Source organism: Castor canadensis, chromosome 1 (assembly GCF_047511655.1).
Source record: "Castor canadensis chromosome 1, mCasCan1.hap1v2, whole genome shotgun sequence".
Taxonomy (NCBI): domain Eukaryota; kingdom Metazoa; phylum Chordata; class Mammalia; order Rodentia; family Castoridae; genus Castor; species Castor canadensis.
Window position 1 is genome coordinate 170,015,802 of NC_133386.1, and position 16,369 is coordinate 170,032,170.

The 16,369-nt window shown below is 37.3% G+C and overlaps 1 protein-coding gene across 3 annotated transcripts in view; it reads left to right on the plus strand.

Moving 5' to 3' along the window:
- The window catches only part of Qser1 (glutamine and serine rich 1), a 77,242-nt gene that overhangs the window by 22,800 nt on the left and 38,073 nt on the right, over nt 1–16,369 (plus strand). For 2 of the 3 annotated variants that reach the window (XM_074043964.1, XM_074043969.1), the window contains exons 2-4: nt 7,195–7,307; nt 7,708–7,869; nt 11,543–15,214. In XM_074043964.1, the coding sequence (XP_073900065.1) occupies nt 7,773–7,869; nt 11,543–15,214 (3,769 nt within the window). In that variant the 5' untranslated portion in view covers nt 7,195–7,307; nt 7,708–7,772. Of the gene's footprint in view, nt 1–690; nt 3,761–7,194; nt 7,308–7,707; nt 7,870–11,542; nt 15,215–16,369 lie in introns of those variants that run through there. The other variant, XM_074043958.1, reaches the window with a different exon arrangement.

Genomic DNA, 16,369 nt, shown 5'->3' on the forward strand with positions numbered 1-16,369 from the left:
TTGTTGCTTTTTGTTTTAAGATGGAATCCTAATGTAATTTTGATTTGCCTTTCTCTGATGGCTAAGCATAGCTATAGCCATCTAATTTTCTACAAAGGCACCAATTTATAAGTTGTAAATTGCAAGTCTTTTTTTTTGTATGTGTGTAGGATGGGGAAGGTGGGAGGAGGTTTGAACTTAGGGTTTTGTGCTTGCAAAGCAGGCACTCTACCACTTGAGCCACACCTCCAGTTTATTTTGCTCTGTTTATTTTGGAGATGGGGTCTCTCAACTTTTTGCCCAGGTTGGCCTTGAGCCATGACCCTCCCCATCTCAGCCTCCCAAGTAGCTAGGATTTTCAGGTGTGAGCCAGTGGCACCTGGTCAAAACAAAAAAAAAATTTTTGAGTAGGGTTTGAACGCAAGACTTCACACAAAGCAGGCAGGCTTGAGCCACACCTACTTAAAATTGCAAATCTTTTTGAGTAGAATGATAAAATCTTGAGTTACCCCTCCCCATCCTGTTCAGGATGTGAATCATCTAGCAAATATAGTACCTGCCCATTAGTCAGTTAGTAGCCATCTGTGTTACCAACTCAACTGTCAGGGTTTTGTAATTCTCGTGCTCAAGTAATCCTTATTTTACTTACTACAGCTCCTAAAGTACTTAATTGGTATACTTGGAAATATTGTTACAGTATACTGTAATAGTTTTATTATTAATTATTGTGATTAATCTCTTACTACAATTAATTTATAAATTAAACCTTATAATACCTGTAGGAAAAATCATAGTATATGTAGAGTTTGGTAGTATCCATGGTTTTAGGAATCCACTGGAGTAGCTTTGGAATGTATCCCTTGTGGGTAACTAGGGTCTACTGTACCAGGTGCCAGTGAGATGTAAAGTGATTTAACTAGTCATACATTATTGGTGGGAATGAACAATGGCATAGCCACTTTGGAAAACTAGGTACATTCTAAACATTTTTTCTAAACATTTTTTGTCCTATATGTAACTCAGCTCTCCCTCTTCTGTATATTTACTCTAATGATAATGAAGTGAAAATGTGTTCACACAAAAATTTGTATTATTTATAGCAGCTTTATTCATAATTGTGCTAAACTGAAAAGAACCCAAATGTGTCTGAACTTGTGAATAGACTTTAGACAAACCAACCAACCTGTGGTACTTCTATACAGTAGATTACTGCTTGGCAATAAAGAGGAATGAGTTAGCAATATGGATAACAACTTGAGGGCATTAAGCCTTTAAATGAAAGAAGCCAGGCACAAAAGATTACTTATTTAATGATTCCATGTATATGACATTTTAGAAAAGGTAAATCTATAGGGACAGAGAACAAACCATGACTGACTGGGGATATGGGGTGTTTGGAAAGAGATGACTCAGAGGGGCATGGAGGAATCTTTTTGATGGTGGGCCTTTTCTTTTCTTGGTATTGTAGTGCCTATGCATTTATCCAAATTCAGGAATCTGGGCTGAATGCATAGCTTAAGGTGGAGAGCACTTGCCTAACACACAAGAGGCCCTGGGTTCAATCTGCAATACTGCCAAGAAAGACAAACCAAAACAAACAAAAAGTGCTCAGTGATCTGTGTACTAGAAAAGATGCCTTTTACTGTACAGTAGACCCTTGGCATCTGCCATTGAGGAAAAAATGCAAATGGTTAGTGTGCATGGAGTTCAGTACTGGGGATACTTCATTCATTTTTCTAATAATGTCGCCCAACTTCCCTAAAGACACGCTAGCTGTCTTTCAGCAAACCTAAAATTGTCACTTTATCACTTAAATTATGCATATTACATGTTCTCTCTGTGTTAGAAGGATTATCATAACTTTTATCTTGCTTTTGGGGCACCATTTACTTTGTGGGAGGTATAGCCTCACAAAATTAAGGGTAGGGGAACACTCAGTAGATCACGTGATTTAAACAGAACTGATGACAATGCAAGGCCTGACTGAGCCGCTCTGCTCACCTGAGCTGCATAATGCACATGCAGGAATGTACATGTTTCTGTTTTTTAAATTTTCTTTTGATTTTTAAAAATACATTTTTTATTGCATTTGGTCAAAACTGGATGTATTCTGCAAATAAGGGGGGGGGGCTACTATATACATCTTTTTCCTGATTTTTTGAAAAGTTAAAAATATGAACCTTGACCATTATCTCACTCCATACAAAAAAAATTGAAAATGATTCCTAGACCTAAACATGTATAGTTTTCTATAAGGAAACTATATTAGTAACCTTGGTTGACAGAGCCTTTAGTGTCTTAGGACACTAAAAGCACCAAATAAAAGAGAATCCAATTTACCAAAAATGTAAACATCATTATTCAATGACACTAGAAAATGAAAAGGCAAACCACTAGACTTGGAGAAAATAAAAATCCCAATACATGTATCTGACAAAGAATGTGGATCCAGGACTGGGGATAGTTCAGTGGTATAGTGTCTGCCTAACATACAAAATGCCCTGAGTTTGATCCCCAGCACCTCCAAAAAAAAAAAAAGTAGATCCAGAATATGTAAAGGGCTCTTACAACCCAACCCAGGTTTTTTTTAAATGGGCAGATTTGCACAAACTTCACAAGAGAAGCTAAAAGAGTAGCCTATAAACATATAAAAATATGCTCCTCCATATTTGTTAGTAGGAAAGTGCAAATTATAAACTATAAGAAGATACCATTGTACCCTCCTAGAATGGCTAAAATTAAGAATAGCTAAAAGATTAAGTATAGACAAGGATGTAAATATTCATACATCAGTGATATTATAAAACAGTGTATGTACCTCCTTATCACTCAGTAATTCCACTCTCAGATATTTAATTAGGAAAATGAAACCATATGTCCACCAAAAAATTGTGCAGAAATGTTCACAGCAGGCTTGTTCATAGTAGCCCGTAACTAGAAACAAACTAAATGCTCATCGGGAGCTGAATGGATAAACATTGTGTAATTCATACACATTAATGAAAAGGAGTTAACTACTTGTATATTCAACAACATGAATGCATCTTTAAAAGATTGTGCTAAAAGAAAGTAAACTGGCACAGGGTTATTTGTATGACACAAGGTTTCAGTATATGATTATATTTATATGAAATTCTGAAAGAGGCTTTCCTAAAAGTGGCAATGAAATTATTGGTGATCAGGGCCAGGGGTGAAATGAAAATCACATTGACTGCAAAGGAGCATGTGAGAACTTTTTGTTGTAGGCAGGTTTAGTGGTATACGCTTGTAATTCTACCGTTTGACTGTAATCCCAGAATTTGGGAGGCTGAGGCAGGAGGATCACATATTCTAGGCCAGCCTTGGCTACATAGTATGATCATCCCCACCCCAATACAAACAAACAAAGCAATCCTCAAAAACCTTTTCATTGTGATGGCAGTGTAAGTATTTATTATGGTGACACTATACTTGCTAGACTAGTACATAAATTTCTCAATCTATTAAACATGTATATTTTTGTATGTAACGTATACCTTAATAAAGTTTTGTGGGGTTTATTTGTTTGGTACTAGGGATTAAACCCAGGGCCTTGGCCTGCTTGGAAGCCAGTGCTTTACCACTAAGCTATAGTGGTAAGTCAACCAATAATATTGGCTTTTATTGTTGTTTTGTATTTGTGAGACAGGATCTTGCTGTGTAGTGCAGGCTGCCCTTGAACTCCCCATCCTCCTACTTCAGACTTCTCAGTGTTGGGATTACAGGTGTGCACCACCATGGCCAGTTTAAAGTTGATTTTAAGGTGAGAAAAATTTAAAATTTATCCTAAAATGGAATTCTTCAAACAGAAACAAAATCTATCTCCTATACCTAATTAATAATATAATGTAGCTGTACAAAGAGTAATTACTTCTGATAAAGTATCTTAATGTATTCTTATGAAATGCAATCTTGGAACAAAAAAGCACTGTGAAGAAATATTGAATTATTTTGCTTTTGGTAGAGCAATGTTATATTTTTGGATAAAGATAATGAATAAATGTAATATCTGTGTAATTGTGATCCAGGATTCTGACTGTAGATAATAGGAGAGAGACGTGCGAAATGGGGGAAGATAAGGAAATCTATATTAGATTTTGAATAGGAATTGTCAGTATGAACTCACGTTTTTAAAAAGACCTATGCTTTCTAGCTTTGTCCACTGAAAGGGCCTAAAAGCAGTGACACCCCAGGCATTGAGCACACATAACATCTAGTCTTGGTTTCTAAATGCCATTGCTCCTAAAATGGCTCTCATGGCTCCTTGCATAGCTGAGACAGGGGAAATAAGGTGAACCTGAAACATCTTATGCCAGAAGGTAAGGAAGTCCACATCAGAAAAGACACAGAACTGGGTATGGTGGCACACTTCTGTAATCCTAGCATGCAGGAGGTGAGAGAAAGATTCAAGACCAGCCTGGGGTACATTGTAAGTTCAAGGCCAGCTTGGGCTGAAGAGATAAATTTAAATACACATTATACATGCACAAGAGAAAAAGCTCTTATTTTACAGAAGAATGTTAACATAAAAAAATGCTCACCATCCCTAGCAATAAAGGAAATGCAAATTAAAACCACACCAAGATTCCACCTCACCCCTGTTAGAATAGCCATCATTAGCAACACCACTAACAACAGGTGTTGGTGAGGATGTGGGAAAAAAGGAACCCTCTTACACTGCTGGTGGGAATGTAAACTAGTACAACCACTCTGGAAAAGAATTTGGAGGCTTCTTAAAAATCTAAACATACATCTACCTTATGATCCAGCAATACCACTCTTGGGGATATACCCAAAAGAATGTGACTCAGGTTACTCCAGAGGCACCTGCACACCCATGTTTGTTGCAACACTATTCTCAATAGCCAAGTTATGGAAACAGCCAAGATGCTCCACTACTGACGAATGAATTAAGAAAATGTGGTATTTATACACAATGGAATTTTATGCAGCCATGAAGAAGAATGAAATGTTATCATCCACAGGTAAATGGATGGAACTGGAGAACATCATTCTGAGTGAGGTTAGCCTGGCCCAAAAGACCAAAAATCGTATGTTCTCCCTCATATGTGGACATTAGATCAAGGGCAAACACAACAAGGGGATTGGACTTTGAGCACATGATAAAGCGAGAGCACACAAGGAAGGTATGAGGATAGGTAAGACACCCAAAAAACTAGATAGCATTTGTTGCCCTCAGTGTAGAGAAACTAAAGCAGATACTTTAAAGCAACTGAGGCCAATAGGAGAAGGGGACCAAGAACTAGAGAAAAGGTTAGTTTGAGGGGAATTAACTTAGAAGGTAACACACATGTACAGGAAAGCAATATAAGTCAATCCCTGTATGGCTATCCTTATCTCAACTAGCAAAAGCCCTTAGTCCTTCCTATTATTGCTTATATTCTCTCTTCAACAAAATTAGAGATAAGGGCAAAATAGTTTCTGCCGGGTAGCGAGGGGGTGGGGGGGAGAGAGAGCGGGTGGGGGGGAAGGGGGGAGAAATGACCCAAACATTGTATGCACATATGAATAAAAAAAAAGAATGTTAACAAATACTGAAGTAATGACATAATTAAAATATTATCACTTCTGTTCTCCAGTGTAATAATTGAATTAAAGATTATGAGTATATGATGCCTAAAACTATTGGGAACAAAATATCCCATAATTGCATACCTAATTTCAAAGTAGAAAAAATAACTACATGGAGAGTTCTGACAGATACTACCTGAACTACTTCAAGCTTATTATCAACGATAATGAGACAAATTGACATTATTTGCCTCATGTTCTGCAAAATAAGAACACAGAATCATTTATGTACGCCTTTCTCAACTGAACAAACAGAATGTGGGATACCTATAGTTCAGTTGGCCAAAGAAGTCTATGTCATGAAATCAAGACAAAAGCAATCTGGAATTGGGGGTGCAGCATGGAGGCACTGACCTTCAGTTAAAGAGTCATAATCAAATGAACTAATTTAATTTTGATTAACTCCTTATTAGAAAAAACTGAGAAATCCCAGCCATTTTGGCAACAATTGGGAAAATCTAAATATACCTACATATTACATGATTATTGAATTAATGTTGAATTTCTTCAAGATTCGTGATGATGTTTGGTTACATATTACTCCTAGGAGTTATAGCTGAAGTACTTATTGTAGTGCCATGATGTCTGCAAACTATTTTAAGTGGCGGAGAGGAGAAAGTGTGTATTCTTATATATAGGGAAAAGTAAATGTAACAAAATGTTAACTATTGAATCTTAAACAGGGTATGTGGTTGTTCTTTGTACTATTTTGACTTCTTAGGGATTTAAAATATCCAAAGTAAAAATCAAAAGTGGAAAATTGATCTTGTTCTGAATTTCTAGGCAGTTACTGAGAAGTCATTTTTTTGTTTGGTTGGTTTTACAGTGCTGGGAATTAAACCCAGGTTCATGCATCCTAGGCAAGCATACTACCACTCAGTGACATCCTAAGCCCCAGCAATTAATCTGTTTGAATTATCTGATATTCTATACAATGTGAGAACTAAAGAAGATTATTTTGTCTGGTCCCTTTTTCATACAGATGAAGAAATTAGTCTGACAGTAATTGTGTCACATTTAAATCATACTACTAGCTAGAAGTACAGCTTGGACAGTGAATTCAGCTCTCCTGTTTTTCAGAATATCGCTGTTTGCACTATACCATGTTATTTCTCCTGGTAAAAGAACTCCTAAGTAAAGTTGAATTAAGGAAAATACCATGTAACATTTTTCTTCCCATTGTATCTTTGATGTATTGTCCATATTGTGATGATACTGTTTGACTGTGTTCTGCTTATTTATAGGTCAGAAATTTGGTCAAAGACTTCTACTACTTGTTTTGTGGTGTTTGTTTTTGCCAGTTACAGGTGGTCCTTAGCTGAGACAACTTCTAATACTATTAGTAGTAGTTCTAGGTTTTGTTTTGTTTTTCCTCAGTGCTGGGGCCTGGCCCTGGTTTTTTGGAGACAGGGTCTTGCTGTGTATCCTAGGCTGGCCTAGTGTGTAGCCCAGATTGGTCTTGAACTAATGACCCTCCTGCTTCAGCCTTCTGAGTGCTGAGATTGTCGATGTGTACTACCACACCTGGATCTCCTAGAAATTTTTTGACTGTATTGTTTGGGCTGTGTGTCTTGGTTACTAATTTTTTTTTTTTTTAACCTCCAGTTTAAGCTATGAAGAAGGACACCCTTCCCAGTCTGAACCAGATCTCCTTCAGAGACAGTCATTTGGAGCCTCTCATCAGCTTCCTGGATATGCCCCCACACCTCAACCCACTGGTAATAGTGCTTGTGGAGTATACTGTGAACCTAGGCACATAGAGTGAATCAGAAGAGAAAGTAATTTTCACTTTTTGGGTTATAAATGTAATGTGTAGGATGTAACTATGCCATGGGAAATAATAAAATGAAAATGCGCTTAAAACCTTTGGTTTCTACTGAGAGAGAGAGAGTATCTGTGATTAGTAAATTGAGACATTTTCTTTCATGTGTCATTGGAAATTTTAAAATTATGAATATGCATGGTCAAATTAGCATTTGTTAGCTATTACAAGATAAAACAGGGTTACAGAAGTTTTTGACCTTAATTTTCAGAAATTCCTTTTTTAAGGTAGGGTTAGAAATAGAATTTTATATAAGTATATTTTTACTTTGGAATATATTTTCTCTTCCACCACAGGTCTTTCGGGAATATTCGATACTAGTGTGAACAGTGCCAGCACTAACACTAAAGAATCTTCCGTGATGAATTTCCTTTCCTCTGTTGAGTCCCGCACAGCTCAGGCTGCTTCTTCAGGAACTACTCTTTTACCACAATTCAGGGCTCCATCCTGGCAGACAGGTGATTCATTGTTTTCAGAATTTTTAAATCTTCTAAAAATGATCAAAAATATACTTTTATGGCTTTTTCATGGCTGAGACTGATGTTGGTTATTGATTTTCTAGTACCTTTTAAGACCTGGAATGTTTTAAGGTGGATAAAATTCAAGAATTTGTCACTAGCAGAAATTCCATTTTCTTTATTTATTTTTGGGTGGTACTGGGATGTGAAATCAGGGACTCATGCTTACTAGGCAGGCACTCTTACCAATTGAGCCATGCTACCAGCCTTTTTTCCTCTTGAGTATTTTTGAGATAGGATCTCAACTATTTGCCTGTGCTGGCTTCAACCTATAATCCTTCCAATCTCTGCTTCCTGAGTAGCTAGGATTACAAGTGTGAGCCACTGGCGCCCTGCTTCTTTTCTTTTTTTTTTTTTTTGAGGGTCTTGCCGTTTAGGCTTGCCCCCAACTTATCCTCCTTACCCCAGCCCTCCTGAGTGCTGGGATTTCAGGTATGTGCCACCACACCTGGTGTAGAAATTCTGTTTTAGCACTCTGATGAAACTTAACAAACTGACTTTTAAGAATTGATAATTATTAAAGATAAACCCTAAAGATTATAGTTGGCATGGTAAATATTTATTTATCTATTTGAGAGGAGTGAAGATTTAATTTCATTTGTTGTAAGGACTTCAGGTTAGATAGATAATAATAGTAAAAAATAATCTTGACTTATTTTATCATTAGTGTTACATGAAGTTATCCTTAATTGAAAGATTGAAATTATTTAATAAAAGCTATTACAAGTTGATATTATACCATACCTATTTTCAACAATAATTACGAAGTCTCTTTGTATTTTTCTCTATTTGATTTTTTTTCACTTTCCAACAGTTTCTCTTTAAATTTTTATATATAATTATTTTTTGTAGGATGCAGGAATATTTGGGGGGGTGTTTTGTTTTAAAGAAGAGATGACAGAAAATTTGAGATTTTAAAATAATAGCTGTAGGAAATAGCGTTTCATCATTCTTTTACAAATTCCACTAATTTTCAGATGCCAGTGGCTCACTCCTTTAATCCTAGCTTCTCTGGAGGCAGAGATTGGGAAGACTGAGGTTAGAAGCCCACCCCAGGCAAATAGTTCATGAGATCCTATTTTGAAAACACTCATCACAAAAAAAAGGGCAGGTGGAGTGGCTCAAGGTGTGTAGGTCCTAAATTCAAGCCCCAGTACTGAAAAAAAAAAAAAAATCCACTAATTAAGATTCTCAGGATGCCTAGCAACATTTTTTTTGTGCTTCTTTTACATTTTGTGTAAAGTAAAATATTTTTTTAAAAAAACTTCATTTTTTTGCTTCCAGAAATAATTTTATATTTCATGTATTTAGTTATACTTTATTAGTGGTAAAAATGAAGTTTTAAAATAAACCAAAGGAAAATCCTTTAATATTTTTGGTGTATGTTTAAAAGAAGGCAGGCAACCGTTTAATAATTCACATCTGAGCCTCCCCTTCTGTAAAGTATTCTTAATTTGTTTAGTTTGTGGGTTTTTTTGTTTTTGTTTTTTGTCCGGGGTTTAGAACTCAGGGTCTCATGCTTAGTAGGCAGGCGCTGTACCACTTGAGCCATTCTGCCAGCCCTTTTATGTGAAGGGTTTTTTCTAGATAGGGTCTCATGAACTATTTGCCCAGGCTGACCTCGAACCACGATCCTCCTGAACTCTGCCTTCTGAGTAGCTAGGATTACAGGCATGAGCCACCAGTGCCCAGCTGTACAGTTTATTTTTAATTTTTTTTTTAAATTCACTTATTCACATGTGCATACATTGTTTGGGTCATTTCTCCCCCCTCCCCCTGCCCCATCCTCTCCCCTCTCCCCCCTCCCCCTAATTTTTTTTTTAACTGGGAAAATTTTTATTAAGTCCATAGATTTAAAAATCATTTTGTGGAGTTGGGGCACAGGTCTACTGGGAAATCAGGCCATGAGGTGGGGAGTTAAATTTTTTAGTAATTTTCAGGTTTCAATTTTTTTTAATTTACTTTTTGCAATTTGTATTTGGTTCCACAATTGAATTGCATTCAGAAGGGCCTTGAATTCTTGGATTACTGAGGCAGTTTTATGGTTTTTTTTTTTTCCCCAGAGCACCACAAATTTTTCTATCCTATGGCCAAATAAAGAAATATTCATGGATTTGTGTACATCAAACTGAACCTACACTGGGAAATAAGATAAGAACGTATACATAACACATACACTAGTAATTGGAAGAAGGTATTGGTGTTAGTGTGTAAGGATAAGGAACATCTTCATTTCAGAATATCTTTTGTTGGATTTGTGGTAAATTTGCTAGCCCTCGTCACTCCCTTCTCTATTGATCTAGTGTGTCATCTAGAAATCAGTCAAAACCTGGTGTGGTGGACAACACCTACAATCGCAGCTCTTGGGAGGCTGAGGCAGCAGGATTTTGAGTTTAAGGCCAGTCTGGTCTACACAGTGAGACTGTTTCACGAAAATAAAAACATGCTGGGTGCAGGCTTATGGTGTTTTATACATGTTAGTTGTTATTTTGCAGTGTCTCAAAAAAAAAAATAAGTATATAAAGGAGGAAGTGATAGTGCCTAACTCCACTCATTTTTAGACAGGAGTTTGGTGTTTGTTCTTCTTGGATGTCTTTGTATGTCAAAAACATTCATATTCACCTAATCAGTGTTTATTGTTAGGATATGGCATAATTATTTTAATTCATTATTGATGGACATTTTGGTAATTTGTACTCATTATAAATAACAGCTATAATGAATATCTTGTACAAAATGTCTTGCTGTCCACTTATTTCTGTAGAATAAATTTCTAGAAATGAAACTTGAATGGGTATACACATTTTTACTTTTGCTTTATGTATTTGTAATACTATCCTGAAATGTCAGTCTCTTCTTACCAGTATAGATTTCTGACCAACCTTTCATAATAATTATGCATCTCTTACTATTGGAAAGTTCATGGAGGTCAGTATTCAAAATGCAAAAGATTTTTAAAGTGAATGCATTTTGGCTAAAGAAATTTTAGGGTTTATTTCACTGTTATTTTTAGATTTATTCATCATGTTAGGTATAGGCAGTTCAGTATTGATGTTTCAGTTTTTGTTTTCTTTTTTGCAGTACTAGGGTTTGAATCGGCCTACACCTTGAGCTACTCCACCAAGCCCTTTTTTGTGATGGGTTTTTCGAGGTAGGGGTCTCGTGAACTATTTTGCCTGGCCTGGCTTTGAACCACAGTCCTCCTGGTCTGTGCCTCCTACGTAGCTAGAATTATAGATGTGAGCCACCTGCAGGCCGGCAATGTTTCAGTTTTAATGTTTTGTACATTTTAGTTATTTTGCATTAGAAACTCAGGGTAAATTAGTCACTAGTGATTATGAATATTTTTGCTGGCTTTTTAATTTTTATGTGACCTTGTTTATATAAGTTCACTGATATGATAATTATAGATATGAATGCTGATACCTTTATAATTTTGGTTTTGCTTTAAGAAAGCAAGCTATATTGAAATGTATTTTTCAGAATTTACCTACAGAGTTAATTTTTTACCCTAGTAGTCATTTTGCCGTGTTGAGGATTATATAATTCACTACTGTGAAAACACATATTTGTGCCATAATTGTGTAAAGGTCTTTCTGTCTTCTCTTCACAGGCATGCATTCCTCAGCAGCAACTGAGCTGTTTGTTACTGGACCTTTGCCCACCACTGGAACACTTGCACCGTCTACCCTCTCTGCTTATCAGCATCCCGCCACCTTTAACAATAGAAACTTTGCTACAACCTCACCTTTGGTGCTTCAGGATTCAACTTTTAACACTACATCAAATGGAATTTTAAATCCTCATGACCCTTTGCTACAGATTAAGACTTCCCAGGGAACTGTCCCAACTGCTTTGGCATTTGAGCGCCTGGGCAGTTCTGCATTAAGTAACAGCATACCACCTCAGTCTTCAACATATCGCTCAGCTCAAGAGTCTGCACCCCATCTTTTACAACCTCAATTTAGTTTGTTGCCTTCAGCACTTGGGGGAGCCCAGCAAACTCCTCAAGGCTACAATTCAACTCTCTTTACTAGTTCTGCTTCCATTGAAAGAGCTCTTCTTCGAGAATGTAGTGTTATTAAACACCATCAGCGGCCTTCAGGTACCCAACTGACTGGTTCACAGCATTCCTTACATAGTTATCTATCAAATGCAAGTGTAATTAATTTTCAGGAAACATCCAGGCAGTCATCTTTACCTTGTAGCCCAATTGGAGAGTCTACTCAGGTGAGCAATGGAGGATTACAACAGAAAACACCCCAGGTCTCAGTGGAACTTGCTCAGTCTTACTCATCTGCAATAACATCATCAGGGTATCCTTCTTCTACTCTTAAAGTAGACAGCTGTTCTACAAAACAACCACTAACATCAACTAAGAGCCCAAAATCTCAGAGTATAATTCCTCCTGTGCAAACACTAAGCTATTCCAAACCTTTACATAACCAGAGTTCTGTAATATCAGGCCAAGCACAAATTTATTCTACAGCACAGCTACCCAGCCTTTTATCAGTTAGTCAGTCCCAAAATTACGGTTTAGTACAGCCACATAATGTGCCATCTATTGTTCATTCACAGGTTTATAGGTCCAGCAGGGTTGAGAAATTGCCATCCTTATATAAAACATTGACTTTTTCTGGGTCATCTCAGCCCATAACTTCTCAAAATCAGACACTGAGTTATTCATCCAGTCAGCAAGAAGTGTTATCTTCAGTTGCAAGTGAGAATTACCCTGCCCAAACAAGAGATCTGTGTTCAGTCAGTCAGTCTCAAAGTTACTCATCTGGTCACTCTCAGGGTTTATCATCAGTTAGCCAGACACAGGTCAGTTATTCATCTCAATCACAAGTTTTATCAGTTGTTAGTCCTTCAGAAAGCTATGTGTCAGGACAGCCCCTTACATTAACAGCCCCTTCTCTTTCTTACTCTTCTGCTTCTCGGGCTGAGAACTTGCCAGATTCTAGCCCAACCCAAAATTACATTTCTATGCATTCTTCCCAAAATGCCCAGACTCAAGGATCATCATCTCCCCCATCCCAAAAGTTTTTGCCTGGTGTGCAGTCATCATCTTTTGCATCCTCTACTCATTGTCAGAATAACATACCTTCCCCTGATCCAAAGTCTTACGCTGAAAGAAAACTTGACTCAAATGTGTATACATCTTCAAAGGAAGAAGATGAGTTTCCAATGCAAGAGTTACAGGCATTGCAACCACAGGCATCTCTTGAATCATCAAGCCAAAGGCTACCTGATGGGGAAATTAAGTCTCAAGAATCAGTTTATAAGTCATCAAAGACTGATGACAGATACTCTCAAAGTGTAATCAGAAGCAATTCCCATCTTGAAGATCAAGTTGTTGGGATTGCTCTACAAGGGTCAAATAAAGAAGAAAACATGATTGGCTCAGTTACACAGCTTAACCAACAAGTTGGCCAAACCAAAAATACAGCAACCCCTGATATTAAGAAGGCAACTAATTTAATGCAAACTCCACAAATAAGGTTGAGTACTAAAGACCCAAACCGGCAGCATTCTCTTATACATAAGGTACATGAAGCCAAGGCCCAGGAACAGCATGATCAAATAATTAATGCCTCATCTCAGATTCAAATTCCAAATCATGCTTTAGGGCACGGCCATCAGACATCTCTTCCCAGTACACAGGTCCTTTTAGAATCTGCCTGTGATTTACAGATTCTTCAGCAGTCCATGCTTCAGGCAGGTTTAGGACAAGTTAAAGCATCTTTACAAGTACAGCGTGTTCAGAGTCCTCAACAAATAGTACATCCTTTTCTTCAAATGGATGGCCATATTATTCAGACCAATGGTGATCCCTCTCAGCAGCAGATCCATCCTCAGAATCCTGAAATATTGAAAATAGACCTCTCCGAATCTTCAAAACCATTACAACAACATCTAACAGCAAAGGGTCATTTCACTGAAACAAATCAACATGATTCCAAGAGTCAGTTTGTTTCTCTTGGATCAATATGTTTCCCAGAGGCAATGCTTCTCAGTGATGAAAGAAATATTTTATCCAATGTAGATGATATCTTAGCAGCTACAGCAGCAGCTTGTGGGGTTACACCTTCTGATTTTTCGAAGTCAACCTCAAATGATACCGTGCAGGCTGTTGAAGGTGGTAATTCTAAATCTCATTTTCAGCAGTCACTAGATGTCAGGCATGTAACTTCAGATTTTAACTCCATAACAGCCACAGTAGGAAAGCCACAGAATATAAATGATATTTCCTTAAATGGAAATCAGGTTACTGTAAACCTTTCACCAGTACCTACCCTTCAGTCAAAAATGACTCTTGACCAACAGCATATTGAAACACCTAGTCAAAATATGGCAACTAAAGTAACTTCTGCAGTAGTTGGGCCAAGTCATGAAGTCCAGGAGCAAAGTTCTGGCCCATTCAAAAAACTGTCCACTACCAATCATGAGTCTGAAGAAGACAGTGAGGTTCCTCTTGATAATACATTAAGTAATAACCGAAACCAAGAGTTTGTTTCTAGTAGTAGGAGCATAAGTGGAGAGAGTGCTACATCAGAGAATGAATTTACCTTGGGGAGTGATGACAGTAGTATGTCAATGAACCCTAATAGGAGTGCCCTTGCACTGTTGGCCATGGCTCAGTCTGGTGATACAGCCAGTGCCAAGATTGAAGAAGAAAGCCAAGATTTAATAAATTTTAACCTTCCAAAGAAAAAACCTAAAGGAAAAGGGCAAGTTAAAGAAGAAGAAAATAATAATCAAAAACAGCTGAAAAGACCCGCCCAAGGCAAACGCCAGAATCCTAGGGGAACAGATCCGTATTTACCATATACTCCACCTTCCTCAGAAAGCTGCCACGAAGGTTATCAGCATCAAGAAAAAATGAGGCAGAAGATAAAAGAAGTAGAAGAAAAACAGCCAGAAGTCAAGACAGGATTTATTGCTTCTTTCTTAGATTTTTTGAAATCTGGGCCTAAGCAGCAGTTTTCCACACTTGCTGTCCGAATGCCTAACAGGACCAGACGACCCGGGACCCAGATTGTCCGTACGTTTTGTCCTCCACCACATCCAAAGACTTCATCCACAGCACCCACACGTTTAGTGTCTGAAACTGGGAGTGTCAGTCCATCAGAAAAAGTCGATAATGAGCTTAAAAACTTGGAACATTTCTCTTCATTTTCTTCTGATGAGGAAGATCCTGGAGTTTGCAGTCATGATGTCTATAAAAGCATCTCTACTTCCCTGTCTTCATCGGATGTTACTTCTGATAAAACAAAGAAAACAGGTAAAGTTTTAGATTCACAAAATTTATGGCTTTCTAACTGTTTTTCTAGCTGTAGCCCACATTTTAAACTTTTTAAAGTAGGTCCTAGAGACTTTTAAACATTTATCTTGCATACAGGAAAGTTAGGTTGTCATTCCAGTTTTTCTTAGCTTTTTGCTACAGGCATTATAACTTACCCAGTATGCTATCTAGACTTCTCTAATCTGAGAATCTTAAAATAGCTTTTGGATGTGAGGCATTGTCTTGGAGGCGCTGTTGTATAAATCTGGCTTTTGTTTTTTCAATATTGGGGTTTGAATTCAGGACCTTGGCCTTGCTAGGCAAGCATTCTACCACTTGAGCTATGCCCCCAGCCTTAAACCTGGTATATATTCTTGATATGACTATTTTATCTGAAATTTAGCATTTTGCTATTAAATTGAGTGATACATAGTATGCATATCGATCTAATTAAGATAGTTTTACAATTTTGTACTTACTTAAAACTATATACCTAAATCTTTATGCTGTGGTTAATAGAAGAAATTGTTTAAGAGTACTGCCTTCTTTAAACAATTACCAGGTAAGTATAGATTACTATTTTAAGGAACATGCCAAGAAAAAACTTACAACAATCGTGTAGCTATTACTTCTGTGTCAGGACCTAGTAGCAGTGTTGTAAGATATGCATTATTGTCTCCAATGTAGGTGGTATGACTGAGACTAAGTGTCCATTAGTAGTGAGCAACAAGGCTCAACCCAGGTACATCTGGTTTTAGAGCCTATATCCTTATTTAGCTCTTTTGCATCAATAGGACAATGTTTTAAGACTTAAACTCTGTTTTGTAATTATTTCTCAGCTTCTCTCTGCATTTGATAAGATGATGGGAAACAACTGGTATCCTTGATAATCTTATTATAAATGATAATAAGCACATGTCTAAAAAATTCTCCTAAAACAAGGATTTTCTAAAATCTCTGATCCAAAAACATGAGTCTAAAACTAGTTTCTTCCATTGAGCACCAGGGGCCTCACACTCATAATCCTTCCTACTTGGGAGGTTGAGATCAGGAGAATTGCCATTTGAGGACAGCCCACGGGGATAGTTTGCGAGACCTCATCTCCAAAAATAACCAGAGCAAAATGGACTGGAGGTGTGGCTCAAATAGAGCACC